General features: G+C 54.2%; 1 protein-coding gene across 6 annotated transcripts in view; it reads right to left on the bottom strand.

Annotated features, from left to right (window-relative positions):
• Positions 1-26,251, bottom strand: part of VWA5B1 (von Willebrand factor A domain containing 5B1) — a 49,429-nt gene extending 23,178 nt beyond the window's left edge. For 2 of the 6 annotated variants that reach the window (XM_054691394.1, XM_054691391.1), the window contains exons 1-10: positions 24,067-24,196; positions 23,062-23,628; positions 16,296-16,460; positions 14,442-14,594; positions 12,969-13,239; positions 10,872-11,017; positions 9,868-9,999; positions 9,205-9,329; positions 4,725-4,901; positions 80-190 (exon numbers count right to left, since the gene is read on the bottom strand). In XM_054691394.1, coding sequence (XP_054547369.1) covers positions 80-190; positions 4,725-4,901; positions 9,205-9,329; positions 9,868-9,999; positions 10,872-11,017; positions 12,969-13,239; positions 14,442-14,594; positions 16,296-16,434 — 1,254 coding nt within the window. In that variant the 5' untranslated portion in view covers positions 16,435-16,460; positions 23,062-23,628; positions 24,067-24,196. Of the gene's footprint in view, positions 1-79; positions 191-4,724; positions 4,902-9,204; positions 9,330-9,867; positions 10,000-10,871; positions 11,018-12,968; positions 13,240-14,441; positions 14,595-16,295; positions 16,461-23,061; positions 23,629-24,066; positions 24,197-26,184 lie in introns of those variants that run through there. The other 4 variants (XM_054691393.1, XM_037500452.2, XM_037500451.2 and 1 more) reach the window with 4 other exon arrangements.
• Between the last annotated feature and the right edge of the window lie 1,282 nt (positions 26,252-27,533).

Here is a 27,533-nt window from a genome sequence, read left to right as displayed (position 1 = left end):
GTGGCCTCCTTTTTATTTCCCCTGCTTTCCTTTGCTGTTGCCCCACCCACTCCTTGCCCCAGAGCTGGTCCCTTCTTACCTCACTGTAGGTCTGACTGGAAGGGAAGAGGGCCTTGAACGTGGATCCAAACCCGATGATGTTGAAGAGACAGACTGGCATGAGGCTCTTGAGAGCTACCAACATGGCATCCTAAAGGCAGGAAAGGGGCGTCCAGGACTCGGGAGGAGCTGGGACTCCCCTGTGCCCGTGTGCTTGCTCGAGCAGCCTCCAGGCAGGGCTTTCACCCCTCTGTCTGCACCCAACATCGCCTTGCCCCCCAGGACCAAGTAACTGCCCCCCAGGACCAAGTAACTCGCTGATGCTGATCAGAAGCTGGACCAAAGCCATGGGCATAAATCTCATCTGTGTGGCAAGGCTGCCGGTTCCGCCTCACCTCCCACCGACCCCGGGGGGTAGGGAGAGCAGGGAGCACCCACTCCCTTCTGCCGAGACAGGATTGACGTCTAAGGGAGACAGGCGGCCTGGCCCCAGTCACGCGGGGTTGAACGGGCTCCTGGCTCTCATCCAGGGGCTTCTGCGTCAGACTCGACACAACTGTTACGAACTAGGGGCAGATCTCTCAGGACCAGAGAGCTCGTGTCTGTTGAATGCCCAGGATGAGCTCTGCTCCCTTGACCTCACGTGATCGTCACAATAGCCCTCTGAGGTGGGCATCATAAGATCCCGTTTTATACCAGAGAAAATGGAGGCCCAGGGGGTGAGCACAGGCCTGTGATGGGCATCCAGGTAGTGAATGGAGGAGCCGGGGCTCAGACACATTTTGCTTTGCCTCCAGAGTCTGTGAACATCAAAGAGCCTTAACCGCTTTACTGTCAACAAGAGGAGACCTTGGAAAAGGTCTACTGAAAAAAATCAGAGGGAGAGAAGGTAGAGGAGATGACAGGAGGGATGATATTGATGAGGAGGAGAGGGACATAATGCAATGATAAATATCAAGCAATTACTATGTGCCAGATGTTGCGCTAAGCATGTTATATTAATTATCTCATTTTGGCTCTGTAACATATTATTGCATAGTGGTTAAGAAGATACACTTGGAATTTGAACATACCTGGGTTGAAATCTCACCTTGGTATGACTAACTTAACCTTGGGCTACTTAGATCACCCCTCTGAGGCTCAGCTTGGCACGTAGTAAACATCCAGTGAGAGGTTATCATTACCAATCCAGTGAGATCAGTAATATTAACACCTCTGCTTTACAGACAAGGAGACTGAGGTCAGCCTGTTAAGCAGTTACACTGGATCACAAAACCCAAGAATAGGAGGCTTTCAAAATATTGCTCTGAGACCTGTCCACATTGATTCTACCTCGGAAATGAAGATCTGAGCTCGGAAATGAAGATCTCTCCCTGCACCCCATTTACTGATGGCACCCCGGGGATCTCAGCATGCCTTCAGGGAAACAAACTGCTAAACTCCAGAATCTAGAAGAACACAGCTGCAAATGGATCCTGATAACTTTCACACCATATGGACTACCAGTCTCCCACCTGCAGCCCCCTCCCAACCCCCTCGGTCAACACTAAGCATGAATGTTCTCAGTCTCTTTGTTGCTTGTGTCAATACATGTTGTTTCTCTACAAAACAAGTCAATATCTGGTATTTTTCATTAGCCGCTAATGTATATTCTGCTGGCAGATGCTGCTTATCCGTACAGATTGCCTCTGCTTACACCTATTAGAATTTTTAGAACCATGGCTTTGGCCGCTGGTGGCAGCTCAAGAATGAGACCAGCTGCAGGAAATTAAATTGGCTGAACTTTCCTGTTTGGTATGACTGTTTGGGTTTCTATTCTCCCCTACCTCCCCATGCCTAGTTTTTCCTAAAATATCAACCTAATGGGCCACAATTAATGACCCAAGCAATCCCCTAATGGCCTCATCGTCAGTAGGGAAAGGAGTGTGTGGCCTGAGTAATTTCGGTGTCTTTCTCTAAAAGGTGTGTGTGTGTTTAGCAGGATGGCTTATGCCAATGAAAAGGCATTTGTGAAGAGATGACCTTGAGCTCAGTTCAGGGGGCTGAACTGGAAAAGCCAGTGAGAGTCTCCAAGAGGAAAGGGATGGAGAGCAGAGAAATTTATTGTCAGAGAATCTGGAACCTAAAGGTAGGAAAGACTTTTAGTTCAGGAAATGTATTTCCACTGGTAGCAACTGCTCAGCATCCCAAGATTAGGAAGATATAGACTCTGAGTCAGATTCAGCATGAAAAGAAACCGTGACGGTGAATTATTGATGGCTGCCCGGCCTTGGGAGGGGGGAACAGAGGAGTGTGTGACATAGGCGTTCCCGCCCTCAATTAATCCTCCTTCTCACTTTACAAAAAGGACAAATGAAGCCCAGAGTTGAGAATCAATTCATCCAAAGTCAGATAGCAAATCGGTGGCAGAACTGATCCTGGAACAAGGCAGTGCTCATTCCATGAAGCCACACGTCAGAAATGACATACTCAGACAAGAGAACTTTTATTAGTGGGAGAGTGTTATGGTTCCCTCGCGGAAGCATAGTGGAAAGGAGCACTACACACTGAACCAAGATAAGGAAAACTCAAGCCTCTTTACGAGCCCTGTGATGCTGGAAAAACATTGAGCCTCTAAGGGATGCAGTTTTCTTAGCTAGCAAGTGGCAGGAAAAGGAGAGTAAATGTCCTCTAATAGATATCTTAGGTGTGCGGTCCCATGATACCTTAGAATAACTCAACAGACATTGTACAAATTGGTGCAGCTGGGGAAGGGAGTCCACATGGCCACACAGGCCTGGACCTCTGCTTCAGCCCTCCAGCACTGTGGACAGCTCCCCACGCCAGGGCTTACTTTGGATGGTGGGCAGGGCTGGGAGAAGGTATCAGCCAGTCCGTGTCACTCAAACAGGGTTTCATGGACCATTGCTCTGTCAAACTTCACAACAAAGCTCAGTCTTTAACAAGCGTGAGGGTTTAGCTGGTATCACAGATCCCACCTTGCCCCTCCCTCTCCTTGCTGCTCCTGTTGTCCTGGAAACAAGAGTTTGCTCCAGGGACAAACTGGGGGGAGAGAGGAAATTTCAGGTGACAGCAGAACCTTGTTCCCTCGTCCCTTGTGCTTCTGAACTCTGGTCCTTTACCCAGCACAATAAACAGCAACTGAAGGCCTTTTATGCACAAATACAGAGCTAGGCCCCACGGGGAGACATAGATGAGAAAGATCGGGTCCTGTCCTTAATGAGTTCAGAACTTCAGAGGGGGAACAGACAGCTGCACAACTAAAAATACGAGGGAGGGTTGGATAATGCTATAATCGGGGTGAATAATCTCCTGAAGGAGATGAGACGCTTCTGGATATGGGGGGGAGGGCATCGTCACACTTTCTCTGCCCTCCTTCAGAAGTGTCAGTGACACCAGGTCCCAGGCGTGATTGGTCAGCGGGGCTGTCTGCTGAACTTGAACGTGAACTCCTTGAGGGCAGGAACTGTGTTTACAATCTGTTGTCTTCGTAGCTGGCCGAGACAGGGTGTGTTTTTTTTAAAGATTTATTTTTATTTATTTATGATACAAGAAGTGGGGTGTAGGCCAGAGGTGCAGGGGGTGAGAGGATTCCACCAGAGACAGAGAGGGGAGCAGAACAGGTGGATCCAGTGAAGTGCACTGCAGAGGGGAGCAGCGGGCGAGACAGGAGAGGTCTGCTGCGCCATGTGGGTCAGCTCCCTGGCTGGGGATTGAACTCAGGCCACAGTGGCTGGTGATAGCTTGATAGCACTGAGACTTTAACCCCTGTGCCACCAGGGAGGCCCCAAGACAGGGTTTTAAAAATATTAGGCATTCAAAGAAAAGATGAATCAAATCTTTTCTTCTGAATTCTACACCTCTGCTCACACTGTGTAAGACACTCTCTGGCCCCTCTTGGCTGTGAGCTTGGTTTCCCTACTCAGTCTTCAAATGGTTCCTCTTTGGAAAGCCTGCCCCATCTTCCAGCGGGACTTCATGACTTCACTTCCTCCCCCGGGAAGCGAGGACAAGGGTACACACCTCGCAGTCGGTCGGATGGATTAAACGCGGCCCCTGCAGAGAGGTGTCGAGTTCTATTCTGATGGCAGGGGCCACGTCTAACGAATGTCTGATGCCAGGTATTAGGAACAGTCGACAAAGGTTTACTCTTAGACCACACTAGCTGCCTGACCTTGGGTGGATTACTCAAACTCTCAGGATCAGGTTTCCCACTGGGAAATGGTGACGCCCTCATAGGATTGCTGTCTGGATTAAACATCCTGGCGGTTTGCACAGGATCTGACCCACAATAGTCCCTCAGCAGATCTGTCTCCTTCCTCTCCTCTCTGTCCCTCTCTCTTCCTCCACTAGCGAGGTGTTTTAGCCAGAACAGCCACGTCACAGAGCTTTGTAGAATCCCAGGGAACACTGCATGCCTACGTCCCTCGTAAATAGGCCGCAGTTCTATCGCGGCTCATCGCAGGGGCTTCTTTTGAGAGCGAGTTGAGTTTGGGGGTCTCTGCGCAAACTGATTTTAAAAAAGTGGTCGTTGTTTCTCTTAGCCACGGGCAGTGATTTAGGAAAGGGCTTCAGGTGTGGAAGGAGGGCTGCTTGGAACAGAAGTGCTGAAGAGGTCAGATTGGGGAGCACAGCTGATCCACCCCGGAGCTCTGGTCCTGGAGGAGGGGTCCCCGTATAGGTACCTTGACATGGTGGATGTTGGTCCCGTTCATGCTGCTGCTCCTGTCGATGAGGAAGATGAACTCCCCCTGGGTCTTCCTCAGGTTTGGTTGCAGTGACTGAAGGTCGGGGCAGAAGTTGAGCATGATGACAGAGTGGTGGGGGATGTCCTTGTGCAGGCGCTTCCGGATGATTTCTGTCTGGAGGAGAAAGGATCACACTCTCATTTGGGCATTCAAGGGCTCCAAAGCTACTCCTGGGGGTCTACACTGTCCCCTCCTCTACTTACCAAGCACTGCCCAATCCCACTTACACCCCGCATGAAAGACCCCCTGCATGGCTGTGCCCAGCTCCTCCGCTTGCCAGGTTTTCGCAGGGGAAGAGCAAGCGTAGACTTTGGAGGCAGAAAGACCTGGGCTTGCGTCCCAGCTCTCACCATCCAGCTGTGTCCTCTTGGGCAAGTCTCTCTTCTTCAGGTCTACTTCCTCATTTGTAAAGTGGGCAAGTGTCCCCGGCTTCTTAGGGTGGGTATAGGATGAGCTGAGCGGGCACGTGGACGGGAGCCCTAGCCTGCGTCTGTGCCAGTCCTCGGTGGGCTTTTGCTCACACTGTGTCTAAGACACTCTCTGGCCCCTCTTGGCTGTGAGCTTGGTTTCCCTACTCAGTCTTCAAATGGTTCCTCTTTGGAAAGCCTGCCCCATCTTCCAGCGGGACTTCATGACTTCACTTCCTCCCCCGGAAGCGAGGACGAGGGTACACACCTCGCGGTCGGATGGATTAAACGCAGCCCCTGCAGAGAGTGGTCGTCTCCAAAGGCAGCTGTCATGGGTGTTTGGGGTGAGGTTCCAGGCCTTCTCTGCTTCCCCTCTAGCTTGCATGCTGCCCGAGGGCAAGAGCTGCCTGAGTGTCTTTGCATCTCTAGGACTTAACCTAGTGCCTGGCACAGACATGGACTGGCACGCATGAAGCAGGCCAGCGCTATAGATCTTTCTTTACCTTTTCATGTGACCTCCCGTTCCCTCGCCCCACAGGCTGCAGCTGAGCTTCCCGGCGCTCCCACCCACTCTGCACCACCTCCCTTCTCCTTGTCACTCTGCCTTTCTCTCTCTCCACCCCGATGTTTTCTGTCTCTTTGCCTGACTGCCTTTGCATGCACTTGTCTCTGGGTCTCTACCCGGGTTATTTGTCTCTCTATTTGAGTCTGTCCGTTTGGGCGGTTCCCCAACTCAGTAGGTGACATTATCACCTGCCCAGGTGCCTAAAGACCTACGAGGTGTTCTTGCTTCCTCTTCCCCACCCTACCCCCGCCCACATATCTACTCTTTCAGCAGAGGATTAGCAACTCTGCAACTAAAATACACCCTGAACTTGTCCTCTTCTCTACCTTCACAGCTACCACCAGGCTCAGGCTGCTATGGTCTCTTGCCTCCTAGAGCTTTGCCATCACCTCTTGTTGGCCTCTGTCTGTCTCCTGCATCTCCCTGTGCTCCATCCTACACAGAGCAGCTAGAGGGTGGTTCTGGTCACGCTCCCCTACCCAGTAGCCTCCTCTCATAACAACACCATGGTTTTATGAAGCCCCCGGTGGCCTGGCCCCCACCTACCTGTTCATCTCACCTTTTCCCACTCTGCTCCCCACATTTCAGCCACACTGCCCACCTTTCTATTTCCAGACATGTCACCATCATCCTGCTTCCCGGTCTCTGCACGTTCTGCCACTTACTTCGTCATCATCCACCAAGTCGCATTCTCAGACATTCTATGAACATCTGGTTCCCCAGCACCCAGGGCTCACCGCCCGTCACCATATCCTCCTCCTTTTTTCTTTCCAGTTCTCAGCCCTCTCCAAACTGATCCGGATCATTGGTTCACTTCTTGGCTCTCTCCCTGTGTTAGGATGTAAACTATGAGGACAAGAATGTGTTATTTCCAGTGCTGTCTCCCCAGGCACTGACATCTGTTGGGCACTTAGTGTTTATTGAACGAATAAACAATGAATCTGTGTGGGTCCTTTTGTCTATCGCTGATGGCTGTTGTAACTTTTGGGGCGTTTTTTCTCTCTTCCTGCCTCTCTTTGTCTCTGCTTCTCTCTGCATTCTTTTCTCTTGTACATAGTGTCTCCCTTGGTGTCACTTGCCCCCTCTTTGCTAAATCACAGTTTTTGACAGCTTGTCCTACCCACTCTTCCTGATTGATGTTCGCCCTCGGGATGCCCGCCTCCCTCCCTGAAAAGGAATTGGCCTCTCCTTCCCACATGGAGCTCCTTGCCAACAGCCGCTGCCCAGCCTGCTCTCTTGACGGCCAACCCAAGCAGCAACACCTGCATCTGCCAGTGAGAGGAGCCACTTCTGGGAGCCTGGATTCTCTTCTCTCAGAAGGATGGATGGCTCAGGATTCTTCAAAGTCTCCTGGAGCTGCCATTATCCGATTACAATGAACTCATCTCTGCTTAGCAGCTTGGGGCTGACGGCTGTCATCCTTGGAGCTCGTGAGAATGCAGCATTTTGCATAACCAGCACAAGGTGACAAGTTAATTCTCATTTACTTTAGCGGTCCTAGAGTTAATGGATTTAAGGCTTGGCAGGAGGGGAGCCAGCCGCATGTCCGGGACACCCCTTGTGCCCTCCCCTTGCCTGCATGCTTGCAGTTCTCAGACCTCAGTGGCACCCTTGGTGCTGACACCCCCAACTCAGCCTCTTCTCCCAACTGACTCATCAGGGTGGGGAGCCCCTCTGGGATAGCAGGTGTTTCCCGTGGGGTTTCTAACATGGGGTTGATGTGATGGGCATTGAGCCATCTACCTTTCCCGGCACCCTCCTCGCAAGCAGGTGCTTCCAGTGGGTACTTTAACAATGAGGATGATGTGAGCGATAAGCCATGTACATGTTCCCCTACACCCTCCTCCCCCTGCCTCTCATCATCACCCTCTGCCAATCAGTCCAGCAGGAAATGGGGGGGTCGAGCTATTAAATCTAACTTAACTGTCCTGCGTGACTGAGTCCAACTCCTTGGACTCATTGTCATGAAAACTGACTCCCAAGATTACAGTCTTCTCTGTACATCCGCTCGCCATTCTAACCTCAGTTTTCCCATCTATGGAGGGGGTGGGAAGGTAAAAAGAAGGGCACCATCATTCTTCAAACTATCTTGGCATCAGGACACGGCTTGGTGTGCAGGCCGTAAATAGGAGAGGCTGCTGTCAGCTCAGCCTCCCACCAGTCCCTCCCCACACCCCCGTCCCTCTGCCAGGACCTCCTTTTCCTTTAGGGTCATGGGAGAGGTGGAGGGCAAAGGAAAGGGTCTTTATAAAATAACAAGCAAGGAAAAGCCATCGTAGGAGGAAGACCAAGAGACCCCACTCAGCTGAGGGAAAAGCCCAGGAGGTAAAGAAGGAGCTGGAAGGGCACCCATCTAGGGTCCTGGGGGTCAGGGAGGGCGGAGTAGCCTGGCAAAGGTCAAGATTATTTCTGCCACCAGCCTAGATTTTGCCTGGCTCAGGCACCTTGAGGCACTAGGAGGAGGCTGGCAGGAGGGCTGGCAGGTGCTGCAGCATTTGGTGGTTCATTTCCCCTCTGCCCCAGAGTGCCCTGGCCCATGGGAAGCAAGGACAAGCAGCACTTCATGTCAAGGATCTGCTTTTGCTCTATCCAAGAGGCAGAAAACAACTGTGCCGGTGAAAGTATGGAGAAAAAGTAACTCTTATTCACTTGGTGGGAATGTAAATGGTGCAGTATCTGTGGAAAATGGTATGGAGATTCCTTCAATAACAAAAGATGGCAATACCATAGGACCAGCAAAACTACGTGAGGTATTTATTTAAAGAGCATGGAAACACTAATACTAAAAGATAGGGCAGCATTATTCACCAAAGCCAAGACCCAGAAACAACCTAAATGACCATCAATCGGTGACTGAATAAAAAAGTTGTGGAATTTGTACTCAATGGAATATTACTCAGCTATGAAAAATGATGAACGTGTGCCTTCTGTGACAATGTGGATGAAACATGAGAGGATTATGCTCCATGAAATGTCAGAGAGGGAAAGACAGTTACTGGATGGTCTTACTTTTTGTGGAACATAAATAACCATAGAAAACAAACTGGTAAAACACAACAAAAATAACTTTGGGACTCTGTGAAGATGGCGGTGGGTCCAAGCAGGCACGGGGAAGGGGCAGGAAGGAAGAGGCTAGAGGGAGTCCCTGTGATAGTGTGACACTAGAACTTTGGTGACGAGTGAGTGATTGAGGTGGGAAGCTGTGTTCTTGAAATGATATCATTTTGTAAATGAATGGTAAATCACTAAAACTTTATTTGAATGAATTGAAAGCATTTAAAAGAAATAGAGAATCCATGCTATTCATTAAAGAAATAAAGATCTGCTGTCAGCTCACTGTGTGACCTCAGGCAAATCACTGCCCTGCCTCGGGCTCAGTGTCCTAACTGGGCGGTGAAGACCAAGTCCCCAGGGCCACTCAGGGCTGCCAACACCAGCTCCTCACCTTTCGCTCCGCACTGCTGTCCTTCCTCATCCCTTTAATGAAATCTGCTCTTCCCTTCAAGTGTTGCTCAAACTCTCCCAAGGTCATGTCCCCCTTCTCCATCAGCACGTGTGGCATGTGGGGCTCTGCAGAGAAGAGCAATTCTTGACTTATGTGAGGGTGATGCCAGGGTCCTTGGGGGTTGGTGGACTCTGGGGGTGGGGGGGTGGAACCTCTGGCTGCCTGAGGCTGCGTGGGCCATGGGCAGGCTCCTTAGCCCAGAGGCAGGAGAGCCAAGTGGCTCTGGGCCTCAGTTTACCCATCTGTGAATGGAACTGGGCTCTCTGATCTTTTCAGATTCTGACTCTCTGAATTCTTAAAGAAACAAGAGTTGTTCCCGAGGGTTCTGAGCTGCCAGAGTCTCACTGAGCTTAGGGCTTCAAGGATCCCCTACTGGCGGCAAAGTGCCCCACAGGGTGGATGAGGCCTCAGGGCCTCTGGAGCTAAAATGGAGACAGGAACCACTTGATGCCACCAGCAAGAACCCAGCTATCCAGGTGGCCAGTCATTGGATTCCTCACCTCTCTATGACACCTGCCCTGTCTAAACACTGGCTGAGGGCATCTGTGTCCCACAGGATTGACGCCTCCTCCCTCCCACAGGCCTCCAGGGCCCCTGCTGTACCGCTGGGGTGGATGAGGATTTCCACTGGTCGGTCGAAGGTGTGCTTGTTGGCCAAAGTGATGATGATGCTCTTGGCTGAGGGCGCCGAGGGGGAGGCGTCAGCTCGGATCTCGTGAGTGGGACTCTCCACCCCTGGGTGGCACAGGAAGGCAGGATAGGCTTAGGGGGCCAGACAGTCAGGGGCTGGAGACCCAGACTGGAGATGACTGGCACTCCAGCCCCCAGAGCTGCCAACCTGCTGTCTAACTGCGGCCAGGCCTCCTCAATATCCCCCTCTGCAAGATGGGAGCTTGACAGCTGGTGCTAAGGAGCCCCCCCTGCTCTAACCTCAGACTCCAGAGGGGCTCAAAGGAGCTGCTTCCTCACAGGGCAAAGCAGCACCCAGCAGATGAATTCAGAGCTTGGGTGGGTACCCCGTGAACGCCTCTTGCAACAGAATGGTGAGGTGCTCTGGGAGAACACTCATTGACAAGAAGCCAGGCCCTATGCCCCTCTAAGGCCCTGACTGAGCTGGGGAGGTGAAGCAGCAGGATAGCAGTTCTCTACTGGGCTGCCTGTTAGAGTAGACAGTGAGCTTGAAATATTCCAACCCCAGGACACTCCCTGTCCCCAGGACACACCATTCTCTAGGACACACCAGTCCCCAGCACACACCCGTCCCCAGGCCACCCCAGGCCACCTTCATCAGATGCTCTGGGGTGGGACCCAGCAGGGTTTTGAAATCCTGGGTGAAAACCAGGAAGCAGGGTGCGGCCGTGACCTTAGGGAGAGCCTCAGGAACTACCTTGCCCCCAAGGGTATTCTCCAAGGAAGTCACTGAGCATGGGCTCATCTTGGGGCTGCATGTGGGGGAACAGAAGTGGGGGACCCTAGAAATCTGTGTGCTCAGGTTGTCTTCCATGGGGATAGTGGGCCTCTGCCCTCCCCTGCCCCTCCACCTCTGACAACTTCAGGCCCGAAGCCCTTCCCTACCTGGGGCCTTTCTCCGGGCCCTACCCTCTCACCTGCCAGCAGGCAAGGCCCACGGATTTCCAGCTGGAAGTTGAACTCGTATTCCATGGGGTTGGACACATCCGTGTCCAGGAAGGTCGCCAGGCACAACTTGTTCCAGGAGTCCAGGGCCCGGGGGCCAAAGCAGTGCTTGTCTTTGCTGGGAAGGGGGCCGAGCAGGAGGCAGGCAGCCAGGGACAAGGCAGGGGGCCGGCGTGAAGACATGGAGAGGACAAGGAGTGCCAGGCAGCCCTGGCACCTCTTCTGCCCCCAGAAAGCATACTAAGGAGCTCCTCCCACCCCAGGCCCACCCACCTGACCCAGGGAGAGCCTGAATGCAGACGCGAGGCACAGCCATAGACAAATGAGGGCCTCTGGGAGGCAAAGCATGAACTCACATGGCCGCGCCACCACCCCCGGAAGAGGGCATCAGGGTCCTTACCCAAGGCTTTCAGATCCTGTAGCACTGACTCCCTCCACTTGTCAACTCTCTCCTTCGCTCTCCTAACATGTTATAGCCTAACTACTCCTACGCACACCCAGCCCGTTGCTGCCTCAGGGCCTTTGCACTTACTGCTCCTTTTGTCCAGAATGTTCTTCCTTCAGAATATGACTTGTGTCCCTCATCCAAGCTTCAAACATTGCCCGAGCCCTGTCTAGTCCAGCTAAAATGACACCCAACCACATTATCTTCATGTCTATGGGCTATTTCTTTTTGTCAGTCTCCCCGATTAAAATGTCAGCCCGTGAGGGAAGGGACCTGTGTACCAGTTTGCTCTGTACTACCAGCACGCAGAAAACACCTGGCATACAGTAGGCGTTTAATTACTATTCGTGGGCTACAGTCCCCTTCAACGGGGCCTGAAGTCAGCACCTGGACAGGTGGTGTCTGGAGTTTGCTGACACTGTCCTGTGTGTCCCTAGCTCTTCCTCCTTGTGGGGACACGCTCCCAGCTGTTCCAGAGGCCTTCCAGGGTGCATGTGAAGCTCCTGGGTATAAATAACACATCCTCCCAGATTCCAAGCTGGCTCAAAGATTTGGGGTGGGGGGCGTTAAATAGTTTAACTGGTAATGCATTTCAAGTGTTATTTTTATACTAAATGGTGTTAAAATAGTGTAGAATACGTTTTTAAAATTCATATGGAATTGAATCACATGAAGTATTTCAAAAGTCATCTCTGCTTAGCAGGCTACTTAAAAATGGGGTTCTCTCTCCTTGCAGAGAAAATGCTCTTCCTCCTCAGTCCTGGGGATGCATAGGAGGAGCCCTGACCTCAGGTGCAGGTGTGATAGGCTGCCCCCCACCTCCTTTCCCCTCCTACCAACCAAGGGAGTACAGAGAAGCTGTCCTGGTGTGGGGTGTATCATGCCCCACCCCCACCCTGCTGAGACCCCGTGGTGATCATTCTTGCTTGCTTTGGGAAGAAGTTCAAAGGTGACCAGAGTCACACGTGTCCCCTCTCTGCAGCCTCATCTCATGCCACCCATGTTTCAGTTCTTCTCTGGCACCCTGTCCTTACTACCCCAGGACCTTTGCCCCTGCTGTGCTCACTACAGGACTGCTCTTGTCTGTGCCTCCGTCCCTCTCACCGATTAGCTCTCAGATGACGAGTCAGAGCAGCCTGGCCCCAGGACCCCCAGCTGGCTCCCTCTTCACACTCTCAGTCCATGGACACCTTCTCCTTCACTGCACTTCTCACATAATTAATTATGCACGCAAGGAAATAGCCCACGAGTTCCACATTAGTGGTGGGGTTAGTTGGAGGATGATTTCCACCAAGCTCCCTAAAGGCAGGGACTGTGTAGGTCTTGTGCCCCCGGGATCCCTAACTCCTGCTCAGAAAGCCCCACTGGAGTGCCCTAAGAACAAAGCCTGGGGATTCTGGTGCAAGCTGCCCAGATCCCAGAACTTCTGGCCAGGACTGGTGCAGGCCTGCCAGCAGGTGCTTAAGTGTTCCGTACGTGAGCAGGGAGGAGGGCTGACTCAGGGGGGCAACTACTGAGCCTCAGCTTACCTTTGCTCCCCATTTCTCTCCTCTCCCTGACTCCACCCTCCCAACTCCTGCTCCCTTCCAAGACTCTGACCCTCGCCTGGGCTGGGGCTTCTTACCCTTGGGTCTGTTGACTGGAGGTGCCAGCATGTTTGGTAAGGAAGTGGGGCACAATCGGGGTGCAGACAGCAGGCAGCAGGACCCGCACAGCCCCGCTGGGCAGCGTGGGCAGCTCCGAGGAGGTGCTGACGAAGACGGTGACGTTCTCCATGGGGGCGATGGTCCCCAGGTTGACCACGAACAGGATCCGCTCCAGATCCTCGTCCAAAGCCACCTTTCCTGGGGTGCAGGAGTGAGTGGCGACGGCAGCCCCCTCTGGCAAAACGTTTCCTAAATACCAAACTTGCACTCAGGTGTGCCTGCATCATCGTTAGTCCTTCCAAGTGGTGGGAGGAAGGAGTCTGTTTTGCTGATGGGAGAGCAGGCTCAGCATGGGGGTGTGCCTTGTCCATGGGACTCAGCAAATAACCCACTTGGTGAACTAGGATCTGAACCCACATCGGTCTGTCTTTTCATTGCACTCTCATAAAAGCGGTGGACTTGGACACTCCACACCCCATCAGAGGGTCATGTTTCCACCCCCAGACTACTTCTCACCAAGAACCTCCGCACCCTTGGGATCATGCTTTGGGTCATGCTCTCTCCTTCTGTCCAAGAGGCCAGTTCCCTCTTTCCTGCTGAGCCATTCTTACCCACCATGCCGCCTTCCCTGAAAACCTCCCTGGTCTCAGCCTGAACCCCCTTCTTTCCTCTGACATCATCCAGGCCACTCATTATGGTTACTCCAAAGCAGGTCCTGGCTATTCTTTCAGCCTATGAGAATTCCTTAAAACTCAAGGGCAGCTTAGCATCTCACATATTAGTAAGTTGTAACATGTAAGACATGGAAAGATTTTCAAACATCTTAATGATCAGATGAACAAACTTCACCTCGATCCTAGAGCCAGTGGTAAGAATCACTTACATCCCATGATACTTGGTCTGGATTCAAGCTCTGGCTCTGCCGCTCACATGCTGTGTGACTTTGGGCTAGTCACTTGCCTTCTCTGAGCCTCAGTCGCCTCAACAGCAGGTATCAGTAGCTACATTTTAAGTACTTGTACTTACCAGGGATGGCATGCATGCTCTCCGTTGAGTTTTGGATGTATATAACTTCTCATTCTATTTTATAGGTGAGGTTTAATTTCTTATCGTAGCTTAAACTACTTGCAAACAATAGGATAAGGAGTCCAAACCCTGGTATTACTGATTCCACAGGCCCTGAGTTTAAATGGCATGCTCCCCTGCTCCGTAGAGATAGCGTAAAAACACTTTTGTTGCTTCCTTGGGTCCTTACTACACTTTTGAGATGAGAAGTGATTTCTTTTATTTTGCAGACTGTAGGGCAAGGTTCAGAGAGGTTAATTATTGGCCCAAGGTCACACAGCATTCCACCTGGGGATTCCTGACTCCCGTTCAGTGCTCCTTCTGCCCTATCCCATTGCCACCCTTGCAGTCTGCCTGGCCTGCCCAGGCCCCGCCACCATCCTTACCTGTGACAGTGGTGGCTCGAGCGCGGCTGGTGTTGGCGTGACCGCTCTCCAACTTGGCTTTGTCCTTGATCTGCACCGTCACGACTCGGTTGGCAATGACTGCCTCAAAGCCGATCACCGTGGTGTATTCATCCAGGGGGTACACAAAGAGGCCTGCCAGAACAGGCCCAGCATCTATGGGATGCCCAGCCCCCTGCATGCCCCTGCCCTGGGAAAGGACTGAGCCTTGGGCCCTTCAGCTAGAGGGACTGTACTCATGACCAGCTAAAGGAAGTCAAGGAGGACCTCCTGGCTTGGGGTGGTGGGGTGTGTTTGGTGGCACCATGAGAACAGGGGCGCAATAGAGGGGGCAGCTGCCCCTGCCCCAGCCAACTCTTACTCTGCGAGGCCCACGTGGCCAGAGCTTCTGATTTTTCAGGAGACTGGAAATCTGGATTTTTCATCTGACCTGTGTGGGCCTGACAAGTGTATCTCAGTGCCCAGGAGCTGGGGCTCTGGAGTAAGTAGACCAGGCTTCTAATCCCACCTCTGCCACCTTCCCCAGTCAAATCATTCTAGACAAATCATTCAATGTCTCTAAGCCCGTCTGTAAGATGGGGAATAACAAGAGTCCAAGTCACATGTCATCGTGAAAATGGAAAAAATGGCCACTGCCAGTGAGCCCTGAGCCCCACATTTTAATGCTCTGGTGCTCCTCAAACTTGAGGAGCACACATATCACCGGGGATCTTGTTAAGATGTGGCTTCTGATTCAGTAGTTCTGGGGTGGGGCCTGAGACTCTGCATTTCCACCCAGCTCCTGAGTGAGGCTGAGAGTTCAGGGGTCACCTTTGGAGGATCAGGGTCATATCTCATTTAACCTGCCCACTAACAGTGGGGAGCTTGATGGCTGCCCCGGGGGAGCCCTCCACAAGCCCTGGCTTCCCACCTTCTCAGCCTCATCTGTAAAATGGGGTTGGGGGACTGGCTCTTTCTGTGTGTGAAAAGTCAAAGGATTGACCAGTAGTTACCCCATAATTTGGACTCCTGGACTCCCTGATGAGTCTGTTTTAAGATGCCCCCCTCAGAGCAACTAGGTCATTTGTTCTGCCCAGGAGGTTTCTGAAGGGAAGAGTTTCCCCACAGGCTTCTTTTGGAAACTGAAATGGTTTCGGGAACTGATCAGGCTGAAGGGAGGGACCCAGATACACGAGGCTTTGATGGGGGTGGTGGTAGGAGCCCTCATCCCTGGGGTTGGGGGGGAGGAATCCTAATCAGAACAGGCCTTTACACAGACCCCTCTCCCACCAGGGGAGCCTTCCTGTAACTCCCCTCCTTAAGGGGAAAGAGGTGTCTGGTTTACGAAGACTTGCCCGCAAATGTGCCTGCACCCCCGGGCCCATCCTGATGATTCATATGCGTGCACTAGTTTGCGCTCTCCCTGTCCTTCCCCGCATTAGCTCATCTGCTCCTCTCGCAGCCCTGGCGTCCAGACAGACAGCGGAGCATCCTGATTTTGAGAACAGTGGTTTCCCCAAGGTCACGGGGACAGTCACCCAAGACTGGGAGCTCCTCACTTCCCCTGAGCTTGAAACCCCTCCTGCTGTGAGGCTCCCTGGAGAAAACCCCAGACTGTGCCTGTGGCCAATGCTGGGCGAACCGGCTCTGCTAGCCCAAAACTGGGGTCCCATCTTGGGGTCCCATCCTTCCCTGACTTGAGCCTGCTGGGCAGAAATGGTCTTATTTTATAGATAAGGGAACTGAGACTCAGAGAGGCTGGTGATTTGCCCAATGTCAACGGCTAGTAAAGGCAGGACAGGCTTTCAAGTAGAGAACGCGAGGGTGGCCCTGAGCGGCCCCAACCGGGGTCCTTACCCTGGAAGGGCTGGACTTCTAGGTTGCCATAGGTCAGGGAGGCCGTGAGACCAAGGGCATAACCACTGACAAAGGAGGTGACGTCGGATGCGGTGAGGGGCAGGGCGGCCCCCGTGATCTGGTTCAGCAAACCTGGCATCCCGCTGGCTACTCAGTCTTCAGGGCCTGCAGGAGACAAGAGGGCAGGATATGGGCAGAGCACCTGCCTCCCCAGCCCAGTGCCCCCACCTCAGACCCCGCGGGCATCAGAGCATCGTGATCTCCATTTCCCGCAGCAGTTCCCAGGAGTCACCTGGCATAGCCCTCACCCCGCCAAGATGAATATTTTCCATTTCACAGTAGTGACACTGAGACCCAGAGACCTGTGGCCCGCCTGGATTCACTCCGTGGTGGGAAGCAGAGTCAGGGCCAGGGCCCAAGTGGGGTCACTTCCGGCTGGAATTCTCCTCCACCTAAGGTGCTCTCTCCCTTAACTCTGGAGGGGAGCAGAGACATAGGATCTGGCTTGATCCCGTGGTCAGCCACTTTGCCTCTTGCCAAGTGACAGGCCTGAGTCCCTTCTATAGTGAATCTGCCCCTCCACTCAACACTGGGCTCCTAGAGGTGATGCAAACTACCCCAAAGATGCCAAAGTGAAGGGAGTCACCCTCCTTCCAGGTTATTGAAAATTCTGGGAGTCCAAATGTCTGGGAGTCACTCCTGGCACACCTTCTCCACCCCCCACCAGTTGATGGCCAAGGTTTATGACTAATCTCTGGAGAAGGCCTGGCATCCATCCTGCCTTCCCCTTACACCACCAGTATCCTCGTCCAAGGTGTTGTCAGCTCTGCCCACCATCCTGCCACAGCCCTAACTGGCCTCCCTCCACCACCAGGCCCACTCCCTGCCCGGAACAAGCTGCCCACATGCAAAGTGGACACAATTCCACCACTGCCACTGGGGGTCTCTTTGCTCCCAGGAGGCAGCGCAAACCCTTAAGAGGGCCTGGGCCCTGGGTGGGCTGGCCCTGGCGGCCTCTCCAACTCAGTCATCTCCATATCCCCCCAAACACACTGGCTAGTCTCCCCACGGCCCACCCCATTCCTCAGATGTGTCCTGCTCTCTCCCTTCTTTGCCCTTTGCTACCTGGAAGGCTCCACCCACAAGCCACTTACACTGGTCACCGCCTGCCGGTTCCTTCAGTGAATTCAGGCTCCCCCAGGCTGCCGCAGAGCTCAAACCTCCCTAGCCCTGGGCCAGAATCCTTCCTCAGCCTCTCACCCAGCCCGTCTCTGCCCTCTACTACTTCTGCCAGCTGGGGAAGCCATCTGTAGTTTCTGGGATGTTATTTTGTCACTGTCTCTAGCCCCTCTAGAGGGCTGGCTCCCGAAGGCAGGGCCCATGGCTGGTTTTGCTTCCCATGGGATACTCAGTGCTGATTAAATTAAGAATGAAGCCTGCTGTGAGCTCCCCATCCCCCCAAATATCCACAGCCTTTTTAGAGCCATGTATTCATGACCCGGTGGCTCCCCCAAGACACTCCAGGTCATCACCTGCCTTTGAGACGTGGGTGGGACTGGGGAAAGAAGCTCCAAAGGAGGGTGTGGCATGCAAATTGAGGTCCATTTGCCCTGGGCTTCTCCTGTGGCCATTTATTTGCCAGGCTGTTCTGACAGGTGCGCCCACCTCTCTGGCGGCCAGCAGTGCCTTTTTAATTAGGTTCTCCCTGTGGCTCAGGCCCAGATAGCAATCATCCCAGGCTTATCTCGGTGGCTGATTGACAGCAGGAGGCAGATAAGGAGCCAGGAGGGAGATGTTGTACCCCAGCTGCCTCCACTGGGGAGTCTGCCCTGGCGGCCCCAGCATAGCCAGGCCCCTGGTGATAGGCGGAGTAAAGCAAGATGGCGGCGTTCATTTCCTGACGGAACTTCTCCTGCCACCCACGGTCCTCCCGCCTCCCCTTCTCATCCCTCCAGACAGAACGCTGATGGAGAATGCAACCTCAGAGGACTCACATCCGGACTGGTGGTGACCTTGAACTTCAGCTCCAGTCCATCTGGGGGTGGAACTTTGCCAAGGGCATCTCATCCAATCCAGTCTTCCACTCGGGCCCTGGTGCCCACCCCAGGCTTCTTGGAGAAGCCCTTTGCCCAGGGAATGGACTTGGACAAGCAATATTGATATACAGGTGACTGAGAACATGAACAATGTCAGCCTTTGAGGAAGACTCAATAATTCTGTGGGACCCTAATGAATGTATATTTTTCATCCATTTACCCAGCACTTATAAGCACCTACTGTGCTTATCACACAGTAGGTGTGATCCTTACCAGGGCCATTCTCACCAGCCTACCATCTAGCAGAGAGAAGGCTGTGGGCGGTGGGAGATCAGAGTGACACACTGGGGCTTATGGGACATTGAACTTGTGCCAGGCACATAGGTCATTCCATTTACTCCTCAGTGCAACCTTCAGGGGTGCATTAGGTGAGGACAATGAAGCCTCAAGAGACATGTTTTGCAGGTGAGTTTAGGGTGCCCAAAGGACACACAATGGGGACTTGTGTAGGATTTTCTCCTGGGAGGGGCCTGGGAGAGATGGGGCCAGAGCAAGATATGCCGAGTGCCCCCACCAGATGGGGCCATGGTAGGCAGCAGGTGGTGGGGGCCACCAGGAGACCTGACAGTGCTCCAGGACAGGGTGAGCTCCTGGGATCAGCCTCAGGATCAGGGTGCAGGGCTCAGCAGTTTTCAGGCTGATTTAGGATGCCGGGGTCACCACCTACAATGCATGTCCCTTCCCCACCTCCTTCCCTGATCTGTCAGTCTTTGCCCAGTCTTTGCTTGACTTTTGGGATGCTGAATCTGGAAAATGGGCTGGGATGGTGGGGGAAAACAGAAAGGGGATTGAATGGTCTGGGGCTGGGAGCAGGGTGAGGATTGTACAGAGAACTTAAAGATACCACGGGGAGAATTTCGAGGTGGGGGGGCGCATCTTACAAAGGGGGGTATCCTGAGTTACACGCTGGGTCCCCTTAGATAGTCTTTCAGAGGCGCGAACAAACTGGGAGTTGTGTGGGGTGTCAGGCTGTTTGTTGGAATAGTATGTCATGCTGAGCTTGAACCCTGACAAGTCTCAGGTTCTAGGAGGTTCTGACATGACAGTTTCTTGCTGATCTAGAAATTGTAAGTCCCAACTGATTGCTGTCTTCTTCGGAGCCAGATAATCTAGGTTTGAATCCCACTGGGTAACTTATGGCTTCACTCCCCTCCCCAAGTGAGTCACTTGATCCTCAAATGCTAGTTCCCTCATATATGAAGCTGGCCGAGCGCACAGACCTATGGTAGCTCCTTGCTGGTGCTTGAAGGATAAATTGATACAGTCACCTCTTGGTATCCTTGGCTCCAGCACCCTTCACGTACCAAAATCCAGGATGCCCAAGTCTCTTGTAGAAAATGGCACCTTATTTGAGTATAACCTGTACACACCCCCTCTCTACGTCACACCCTCTCTAGTCACTTACCACACCGAATAGAGTGTAAAAGCTGTGAAACGAGCAGTTACCCTGTACTGAGTGGGAAATGGTGACATGAAAAAGAAGTCTGTCCTTGCTCAGTATGGATGAAACTGTCGTAGGCCTCGTGGTTGACTGTAGGGGGCTGTAATATATAAAAGTGCCCAGTACAGTGACTGGCACACATGGTGCTCAAAAAGGACTCATCAAGGGCCTCCCCTGGTGGCACAGCGGTTGAGCTGGGCTGCGAAGCTGCCTGCAGCCTCTGCAGTGCCGGTTTGATCCCCGGCCACTGGCGAGGGTCCCACATGGCGCGCAGACCTCTCCTGCCTCGCCCGCTGCTCCCCTCAGCAGTGTACTGCGTCAGTCTGCCTGTTCTGTTCCCTGCTCTGGCTCTGGTGAATTCTCTCACCCTCCCTCGCTTCTGACTGTACCCAGTGCTTGTATAAATAAATAAATCTTCAAAAAAAAAAAAAAAGGACTCATCTAGTGAAATGAATGAATGTCAGCCACTTGCCAAGGACACTCACCTTTAGTGCTCACCCAGGTGCAGGTGAGTATAAACGAATGGAAGAGGCAGGTATCAAATGAGACTGCATACCTAGAGATTCAATTCTGACCCCTTCTTGTTGCCTCCACTGCTGCCCCCTCTCGCAGTGGGGCCAGAGCCATCCTTTGTAGAGGCAGCTCCAGTCACGTGACTCTGAGGCTCAAAACCCTCAATGGTTCCCCACATTCCTCAAAGACCTCCCTGACTTGGGCCCGTGCCTGCTTCCTCTCTGGTCTTTCCTGTGGTGACTCTATTCCAACCCTTCTTCTGCCTTAGATCTTTTGCTCGGGCTGTTCCAGCTCCAGGGATGCTTTTCCCTTAGGGAGTCACAAGGCTCGCGCTTTCCTCCTGCAGGTCTTTGCTCAAATGGCACCTTCTCATGGAGGCCCCCCTGACACCGAATAAAAACTTGCAAGTTGTTCCACGTCTTCACCGCCATCCCTCCCGCTGCTCTGCTTCCCCGAAGCATGCACCATTGACGTGACATCTGCATGAAACATTTATGATGCTGAAGCTTATCTTGTGCCTCCCCTCGGCGGGGCAAGGATTTGGAGACTGTTTTTCTCAGGGACATGTCCCCAGAGCCTTGAATTGTGCTTGTGCTATTAGCATAGGTGGTGAGTAAATATTTGGTGAATGAATCAACCAATATGTAAGCACAATGCAGAGTTGCCATTTCTGGATTTCTCTTTGGTCCAGCAGAGGGAGAGAGGCCCTCTGGACACCAGGCACAGGGCAGCTCCTCAGAGATGTTGACGCTAAATCCATGGCTTAGGCACTCATCCTGGTGTTTATCAGTCAGGGCCCCAAATATACCCCCTCTGCCCTCCCTGCCAGTGCTTCGGTTTCACCCATCTCTGATAGACCATCTGTGCCTAGGGGGTGTTCTGTTATTCTGCCCCCCGAGCCAGCCCCTGGCTTCTCCCATCAACACAAACTTCACTCGGTGCCTTCCTCTCCCATGGTGCCCCGCGTCTTTGCTGTGACCTATGCCCACTGCAGGAGGGGCTTCATCCCCAGGATTGGCTGCTTGCTCCTGTCTCAGAGTCCAAAGGTGAGCTCCCTGTGGGCATCAAAACCTCTCCAAGGGCATCACCCTTCTGTCCTCCCCCAAGAGCCCTTCTCCTGGGGGTCTGGTGCCTATTGGCTGAGCGCCCTGCCCCCACCACTTGCCAACTCCAAGGTCCTGATCACACTCTCTGTTGGGCAGGTGCTCCGTGCCTGGATCCTGGCTTCCTCTGCAACCCAGCCCTGCCTCTCCCGCAACTCCAGCATCCATGGGAATCATCTTGTCTTCCCTTTGACCCCCACCTCAATGACCTTTGTTTCCCCCAACTCAGCATCCCAGTTCCACTCGCATGCCTTGACCTTGAAATGCCCACGTCTTCGGGCCTTCTCCCAAACTCCCCCCTTAGGCACATGAGGTCACGCTTTAACCTCACGGCCTCCTGCTCCTTCCTGCGCTCTTGCTTGCTAATTCTTTAGCATGTATCACCCTCAGACGTACATATAGTCTGCTTTTCTATCCTTTTGAAATCATCCTCCCAGATCCCTAGAGCGCACCTGCAGTGAGGACAAGGATTTTGTGTTAGTTTGCTCACCACTATGTTCATTACCCACAGAATAATGCCAGGGGATAGTAGATTCTCAATAAATATCGAATGGATGAAACATCATTTCCAGTGCTTTACATACCCAAGCTGGTAACACTCCTATGATCTCTGTTTTATGGATGACAACATCAAAACTCAGAGAGGTGCGGAAACTTGTCTAAGGCCCACAGCCAGTGGGTAGTAGGGCTGGGAGTTGAACCCAGGGCGAAAGACCACTGAATCTGTCTGCTTAGCCATGTGACTGCACTGCCCCCTGCATGAAGAGCTGCTGAGAAACTCCTCTCCAACCCATGCAGGTGCTTATTCTGGGCCATCTCCACCATCTTCTACCTGGTTCTTCAACCTCCACGCTGCCTCCTTTCTAGTGCTTCTTGCTTTTTTTGCCCAACGAGGCAGGTTAAATCCCTCGCCTGGCTTACAAGGCCCTCCCCATCCAACCCCCATCTCTGCCCAGTGTCGTTCCGGCCATGTCCTGTATGTTCACTTTGCTCCAAACACACTGAGCTGCTCACCTGCTCTGAACAGATCAGGTTTGTTCCCACTTTTCCTCTCTTCTCTGCCTTCCAAAACCTGTTCACCATTCAAGACCCGTTTCCAGTCACCTCCTCCAGGAAGCCTCCCTGACACCCAGTGCATCAGATCCCATAGCCTTTGGGTACTGTCTGTCCCACTCCACACCACAAAGCTTGTCTACACAGCTTGCTTCCATCAGGGCTGTGAATTGTGCAGGAACACCTTCTGTGGGGCTTCCCCCCTTCTCTGGTTGGGTCCTAGCTTCCTGCCTAGGGCTCAGGGCACATGAGAAATTCAAGTTGGGGGTATATATACTAGGTTCTAGAGCTTTGTAGTTGTTGCTAATGCCCATCCTTACTTTACAGGCAGAGAAACTGAGGCATAGAGGAGGAAGTCTGGCGCCCAGCATCACACAGCTAGTGAGGGGCCAGGCTGGATGGGGTAGGAAGCAACTGTTCTTTCAGAGCCTGTCCTTTCTTGTCTCCAGCACCTTCCCTGCCCATGCTGAGCCCAGAAGTGTGACAAGGGAGGGCCAGAGGGAGGGCCAGGAGGCTGGTGCACTGGGGCTGTGGCCTTTGGAACACAGCCTCCCCCTCACCTTGTGAGCTCAGCCAGGTCCTGCCTGCCCTCAGCCCCAGAGAGGCCTCTGAAGAGGCCTCCTGGCTGGGCCCCGGTTTGTCCTGGAACATCCTGGGGTGCAGTGTTCTTGGCTGAAGACAGAGACTGGCCGACAGACAGGTCAGGCACAGCGTGACTTGATTTAGATGCCACATGAGAAGGGCATGCAGGGGACGGGGTAAGAGGAGTGCTGGGGCCCTGCTTGTCTCCAGTCCTCGGGCAAGGGTGGGGAGCCTGCCCCAGGGGTCCAGCGGTCAAGGAGAGGGTCCTCATGCCTCTCTGGCCGGGGGCTATTTGCTTTTCAGAGAGAGTGTGCAAAGGGGGAACTGGCTTGAGGGGAGTGGCCAGGTCCCGGTGTCCAGGGGCCTGCCTGGCTCAGGGGCCCGCCAATGGGGCCACTTCTTGGGTGATCTCAGCGCATTCCTCAGCTGGGCGCCGCCATTTACACGCTGTGTGTGTTGGGCATTTACTCAACGTTTTCATGCCTCAGCTTCTGCGTCTGGAAAGTGGGCCTGTGGCCGTGCCCGCCTCCTAGGAAGCTGGGAGCCTGAAGGAGAGAATGCCTGGTAGGTGAGTGGCAGGACACAGGTGGGGCCTGGTGGCGTGGGGCTTCTCTGCTCTGCCTTCTCCCCCAGGACCTCCCCGAAAGGGCTGTTTCCTGGCCTGGTTGAGCCCCCACGCGGGCTGCCGAGATCCTGGGGTCTCTGCCAAGCGCCCGTCTCAGTCAGTCTCTGATTCTACCTTGGAGGTGAAGCCTGCCCCATCTCTTTCACCCCCAGCTCGTACTTGTCCCGGAGACAGCGCGGCAGGCCTCCTCCCTCCTCCTGGAAAGCCATCCCAGAGGCCTCGAACCTCTCCCTGGTCAGGTTTCCCCAGAGAGTGTGCAGAGTTGGGGGCTCCAGCCAAACGGGCTCAGCTCAGCCTAGATCAGACGCAGGCTGTGAGCCCGCCAAGCAAGCCTAGGCTTGCCACCCTGCCCACTTACCTTGGGCTGGGGGTCCTCATCCTTTTCCCCCTCACCCCCTCTAGGAAGTCCATGCTCTCCTGCCCCCATTGGGAGCCAGTCCCCCTCCTATAGACTATCGCCCTCCTACAGATTGACACCAACATTCTTATCAAAGTGAGGGCAGAATTATAAATCATCTGGATCTGGTCTGATTGTTCTAAGCTTCTAGAATTCTGGAGTTCTCACATTCTGGTCTTCCTCTAAACCTCCTTGTCTTGGGTTTACTTCACTGCCACTGCCTCCAGGAAGCCTTCTTGGAATTCTTTGCTGGATAAGCTTAACCCCCACTAGCATAGTAGGCACCTCTCTCATTAGCCACGTGGTGTGTGTCCACTCAGCAAATGCAGTAGCGTACCTACTCTGTGCCACAGTGCTTAGGCCTGGGCCAAGGAAGTGAACAAGAGGGACAAGGACCCTGCCCTGAGGTCCCCAACCACCCCACCCAGGAGTCTGTCAGCTCCTAGAACTTGAACAAGAACTCTGTCTCCTCCTGGAGTCAGACCCAACGCTGACACTGAGCCGAGCTGGGCTGGCTGGCGCGCGCTCTGCGTGTTGGCTGAATGAATAGTACGGATGTGAAGGGGACAGGAATAGGCCTTGGCAATAGGTTTATTTAAAGAATCAAAAAAGGGGGACTCCCTCTATTTTAGCCCAAAGTCCGTAAGATTCCATGCCTGTGAGAGCTGCCGTCTCCTTTTGGCGGGGTGTGGGGCGGATGATCAGAAATGTGGGTTCCAGGCTGGGTGTGCCCGCGCTGCCTGGGTGCCCTGACACATGGCCTGTCCCGATGTCCAGCAAGGACGGCCCAGATATGGCAGAGACCCAGTCTCCTGCGGCCGCTGGGGCTTCTAGGCAAGAGGCTGCGCCTGGACCTGCTGTTGCAGGAGGGAAAAGGAGCTTCCCCAAGTTGGAAAGGGGCAGATAAGTGGGGGTTTGTGAAGGGTCACTGTGGTGTGATGTGAAGCAGGGGTGGTCTGGTGCCTGCGAAGTTGGGGGGCTGGTGCAGGGCCGTGGGCCTAGTGAGCTCCAGTCTTGCAGGCTCAGCTCCCTGAGAGTCACTCAGAAAGGACCCCGCTGTGCTGGTGGGTGGGGCATGACGGGTGGGCTTCTGGCTTGGCGTCTGTCTTTGCCCAACACCCCTGGAGGGACCCATCCCCGGGGAAACTGAAGCTATTTTGTTCCTTGCAATATTCCCCAGCACCCCAACAGGCCCTGGGTCACCCTCAAGAGACGTTAGCCAGGGCTGGATGATGAAGGCGCTGCAGGCCGCCACCTGAGACCTTGGCGATGCTCCGGCGACCTGTCGGGCTCAGTCCCCGTGTGCGCACGTGTGGTGCGCACATCACCCCCACATAAGCACACCCCCGCTCTTTAATCCCTGCACACCAGAGACCCAGGGCACCCCAGGCAGTCCCGCAAACATGTAAGCACATTTTCACATGGGCCAGCTCCATACACGGCTCTCCTGGGGGGGACACGCCCCTACACACGCCCCACACACCTTTCCAGCGCGCCCCCCACCATGTGTCCCACGTAACCAATAGAACCTCCACGCCCTCCACCTGCCAGGCCTGAGCCGGAGGTGGGAGCTCACCCAGGGCCCCGAAGAGCCCAGTTCCTGGGACCTGGCGGGGTTCAGGGAGGTGCGCCTGGACAGCAGGCATTCAGGGCAGCAGAGCAGAAAAGGAAGAGCCATGACCAGCTCTTAAGCTTCTGGGAAGGAAGGAGGGAGGGAGGGAGGGGAGAGAGAGAGAGAGAGAGAGAGAGAGAGAGAGAGAGAGAGAGAGAGAGAGAGAGAGAGAAGGGAAGCAAGCAAGAGAAAAGAAGGGCCCGGGATCAGGATAGGAAGATGCCTGTTGCTCTTCGCGGAGGAGGTGGGGGAAGGTCTAGCTCCCCCACCCCGCCCCCCTCCCCTCTGCAGGCTGGTGCGGCGGGAGCAGAGGAAGCGCAGCAGGAACTGTTGGGGCTGCCGCAGGAGATGTTATGACAGGACTCCCAGTGGGGGCTTGGCATGGAAGCAGACGCCCCTGCTACAGACAGGTGCCGAGCTCCCCGCCCCCCAGCTCCACCGCCCAGGACCCCTCTGCCCTGGCTTACCTGGCAGGAGTGAGGTCAGGGTACGGAGAAGGGCACGCGCGCTCTGCCGGTGGACGGCACGCCCGGCACCCGGGGGCAGCGGCCAGACTCCAGCAGCCAGGGGTGGACGCTGCAGAGCTCCGGGCTGCCTGGGCCCTGGGGGACCTGCGGGTGCTGCTGGGGGACTGGGGTGGAAGGGATACAGGTGGCAGGAATGGGGGGAGGCAGAGGGGGAAGGAGAGGGACAGAGACAGAGAGGAGAGAGGCACGGGGAGGAGAGGCAGAGGGGATGGCACAAGGGTGAAAGGGGGGAGCCTTCAGAAAGGGGGGAAGAGGAGTGGAGAGCTGGTGAGCAGCAACATGTGGTGCTGTCTCCCACTTCTCATGCTGGAGCATCCCAGCCCTCTCCGGCCAGCGCCCCTCCCCACTAGTACGAGCACTCAGTGTGCACACGCACACACACACACACACACACACACACAGGGCACAGGAGCGCACAGCTTCTCCGTGCGCATGCACACCCTCTGGACAGCCAGGCTGTACCAGCCCTTACCTTGCCCCGAAAGCAACACGTGTCTGAGTAAACACTCCCTCTGTCCACGGGCCCCTTGGCCACCTCCCTGCGCCGAGAGCTGCTGGAGGGGCGCCCGGGGCCAGGCTCCAGTGCCCGAGCCCTGTGCCCAAGCCCAGTGCCCGCTGCCCCGGCAGCCGGCTTGATGGATGCCCACATTGCGAAGGCTGTTTAGGTGGCCTGCAGGAAGCAGAGCCATTTGTTTTGTCAGAGCGTAACCATGACAATCACCCCATGCGCAGCACACCGCTGGTGCTGGCCCCCCTCACCCCGCCCCTCCCCCTCTCCAAGCACAGGAGAAAGCAGGAGGCCACTTAGCAGCTGCCGCTAATTCCTGTGGAGGCTGCAGGAAAAGGCCAGGCCAGTGGTAAAAGGCCTTAAGGCAGCCCCCCTGGGGGAGCTCAGCTCTCAACAAGGTTCTTCTGGCTCTGGGGCCAAGCTCCTTGGGACTGGAGCTCGGCCTCTACTTCCCCCCACCTCCCAGTCCATTTTGGAGTCAAGTAATGAAGTTGGTGACCCACTCTCCCTGCTCCCCCACCTCCCCCCCAGGTCATGATGGCTCTGGTCATGGGCAGACCCAACCCTAGAGTCCCTGCAATCACTTCCTGCCCCTGGTCATGCCGGAGCCACAAGGGAAACTTCTAGGTTTTTAGGTACATGTCTAGGAGGCATCAGACTGGAGGACTGGTCTCTGGGGTACAAGGCTGGACAGCCCAGATTGTTAGAGGCTTATTATGACCAAAGACAAGTAGATCTATAAGCTGAGAGGTGTGCCAGCTGTGACTGTGAAAGCTGAATT

The sequence above is a fragment of the Talpa occidentalis genome, unplaced genomic scaffold (genome assembly GCF_014898055.3).
Source record: "Talpa occidentalis isolate TD23 unplaced genomic scaffold, MPIMG_talOcc4v2.1 talOcc4.9, whole genome shotgun sequence".
NCBI lineage: Eukaryota > Metazoa > Chordata > Mammalia > Eulipotyphla > Talpidae > Talpa > Talpa occidentalis.
Note: the sequence above shows the minus strand (reverse complement) of the source record. Positions and strands in the feature narration are given on the sequence as shown.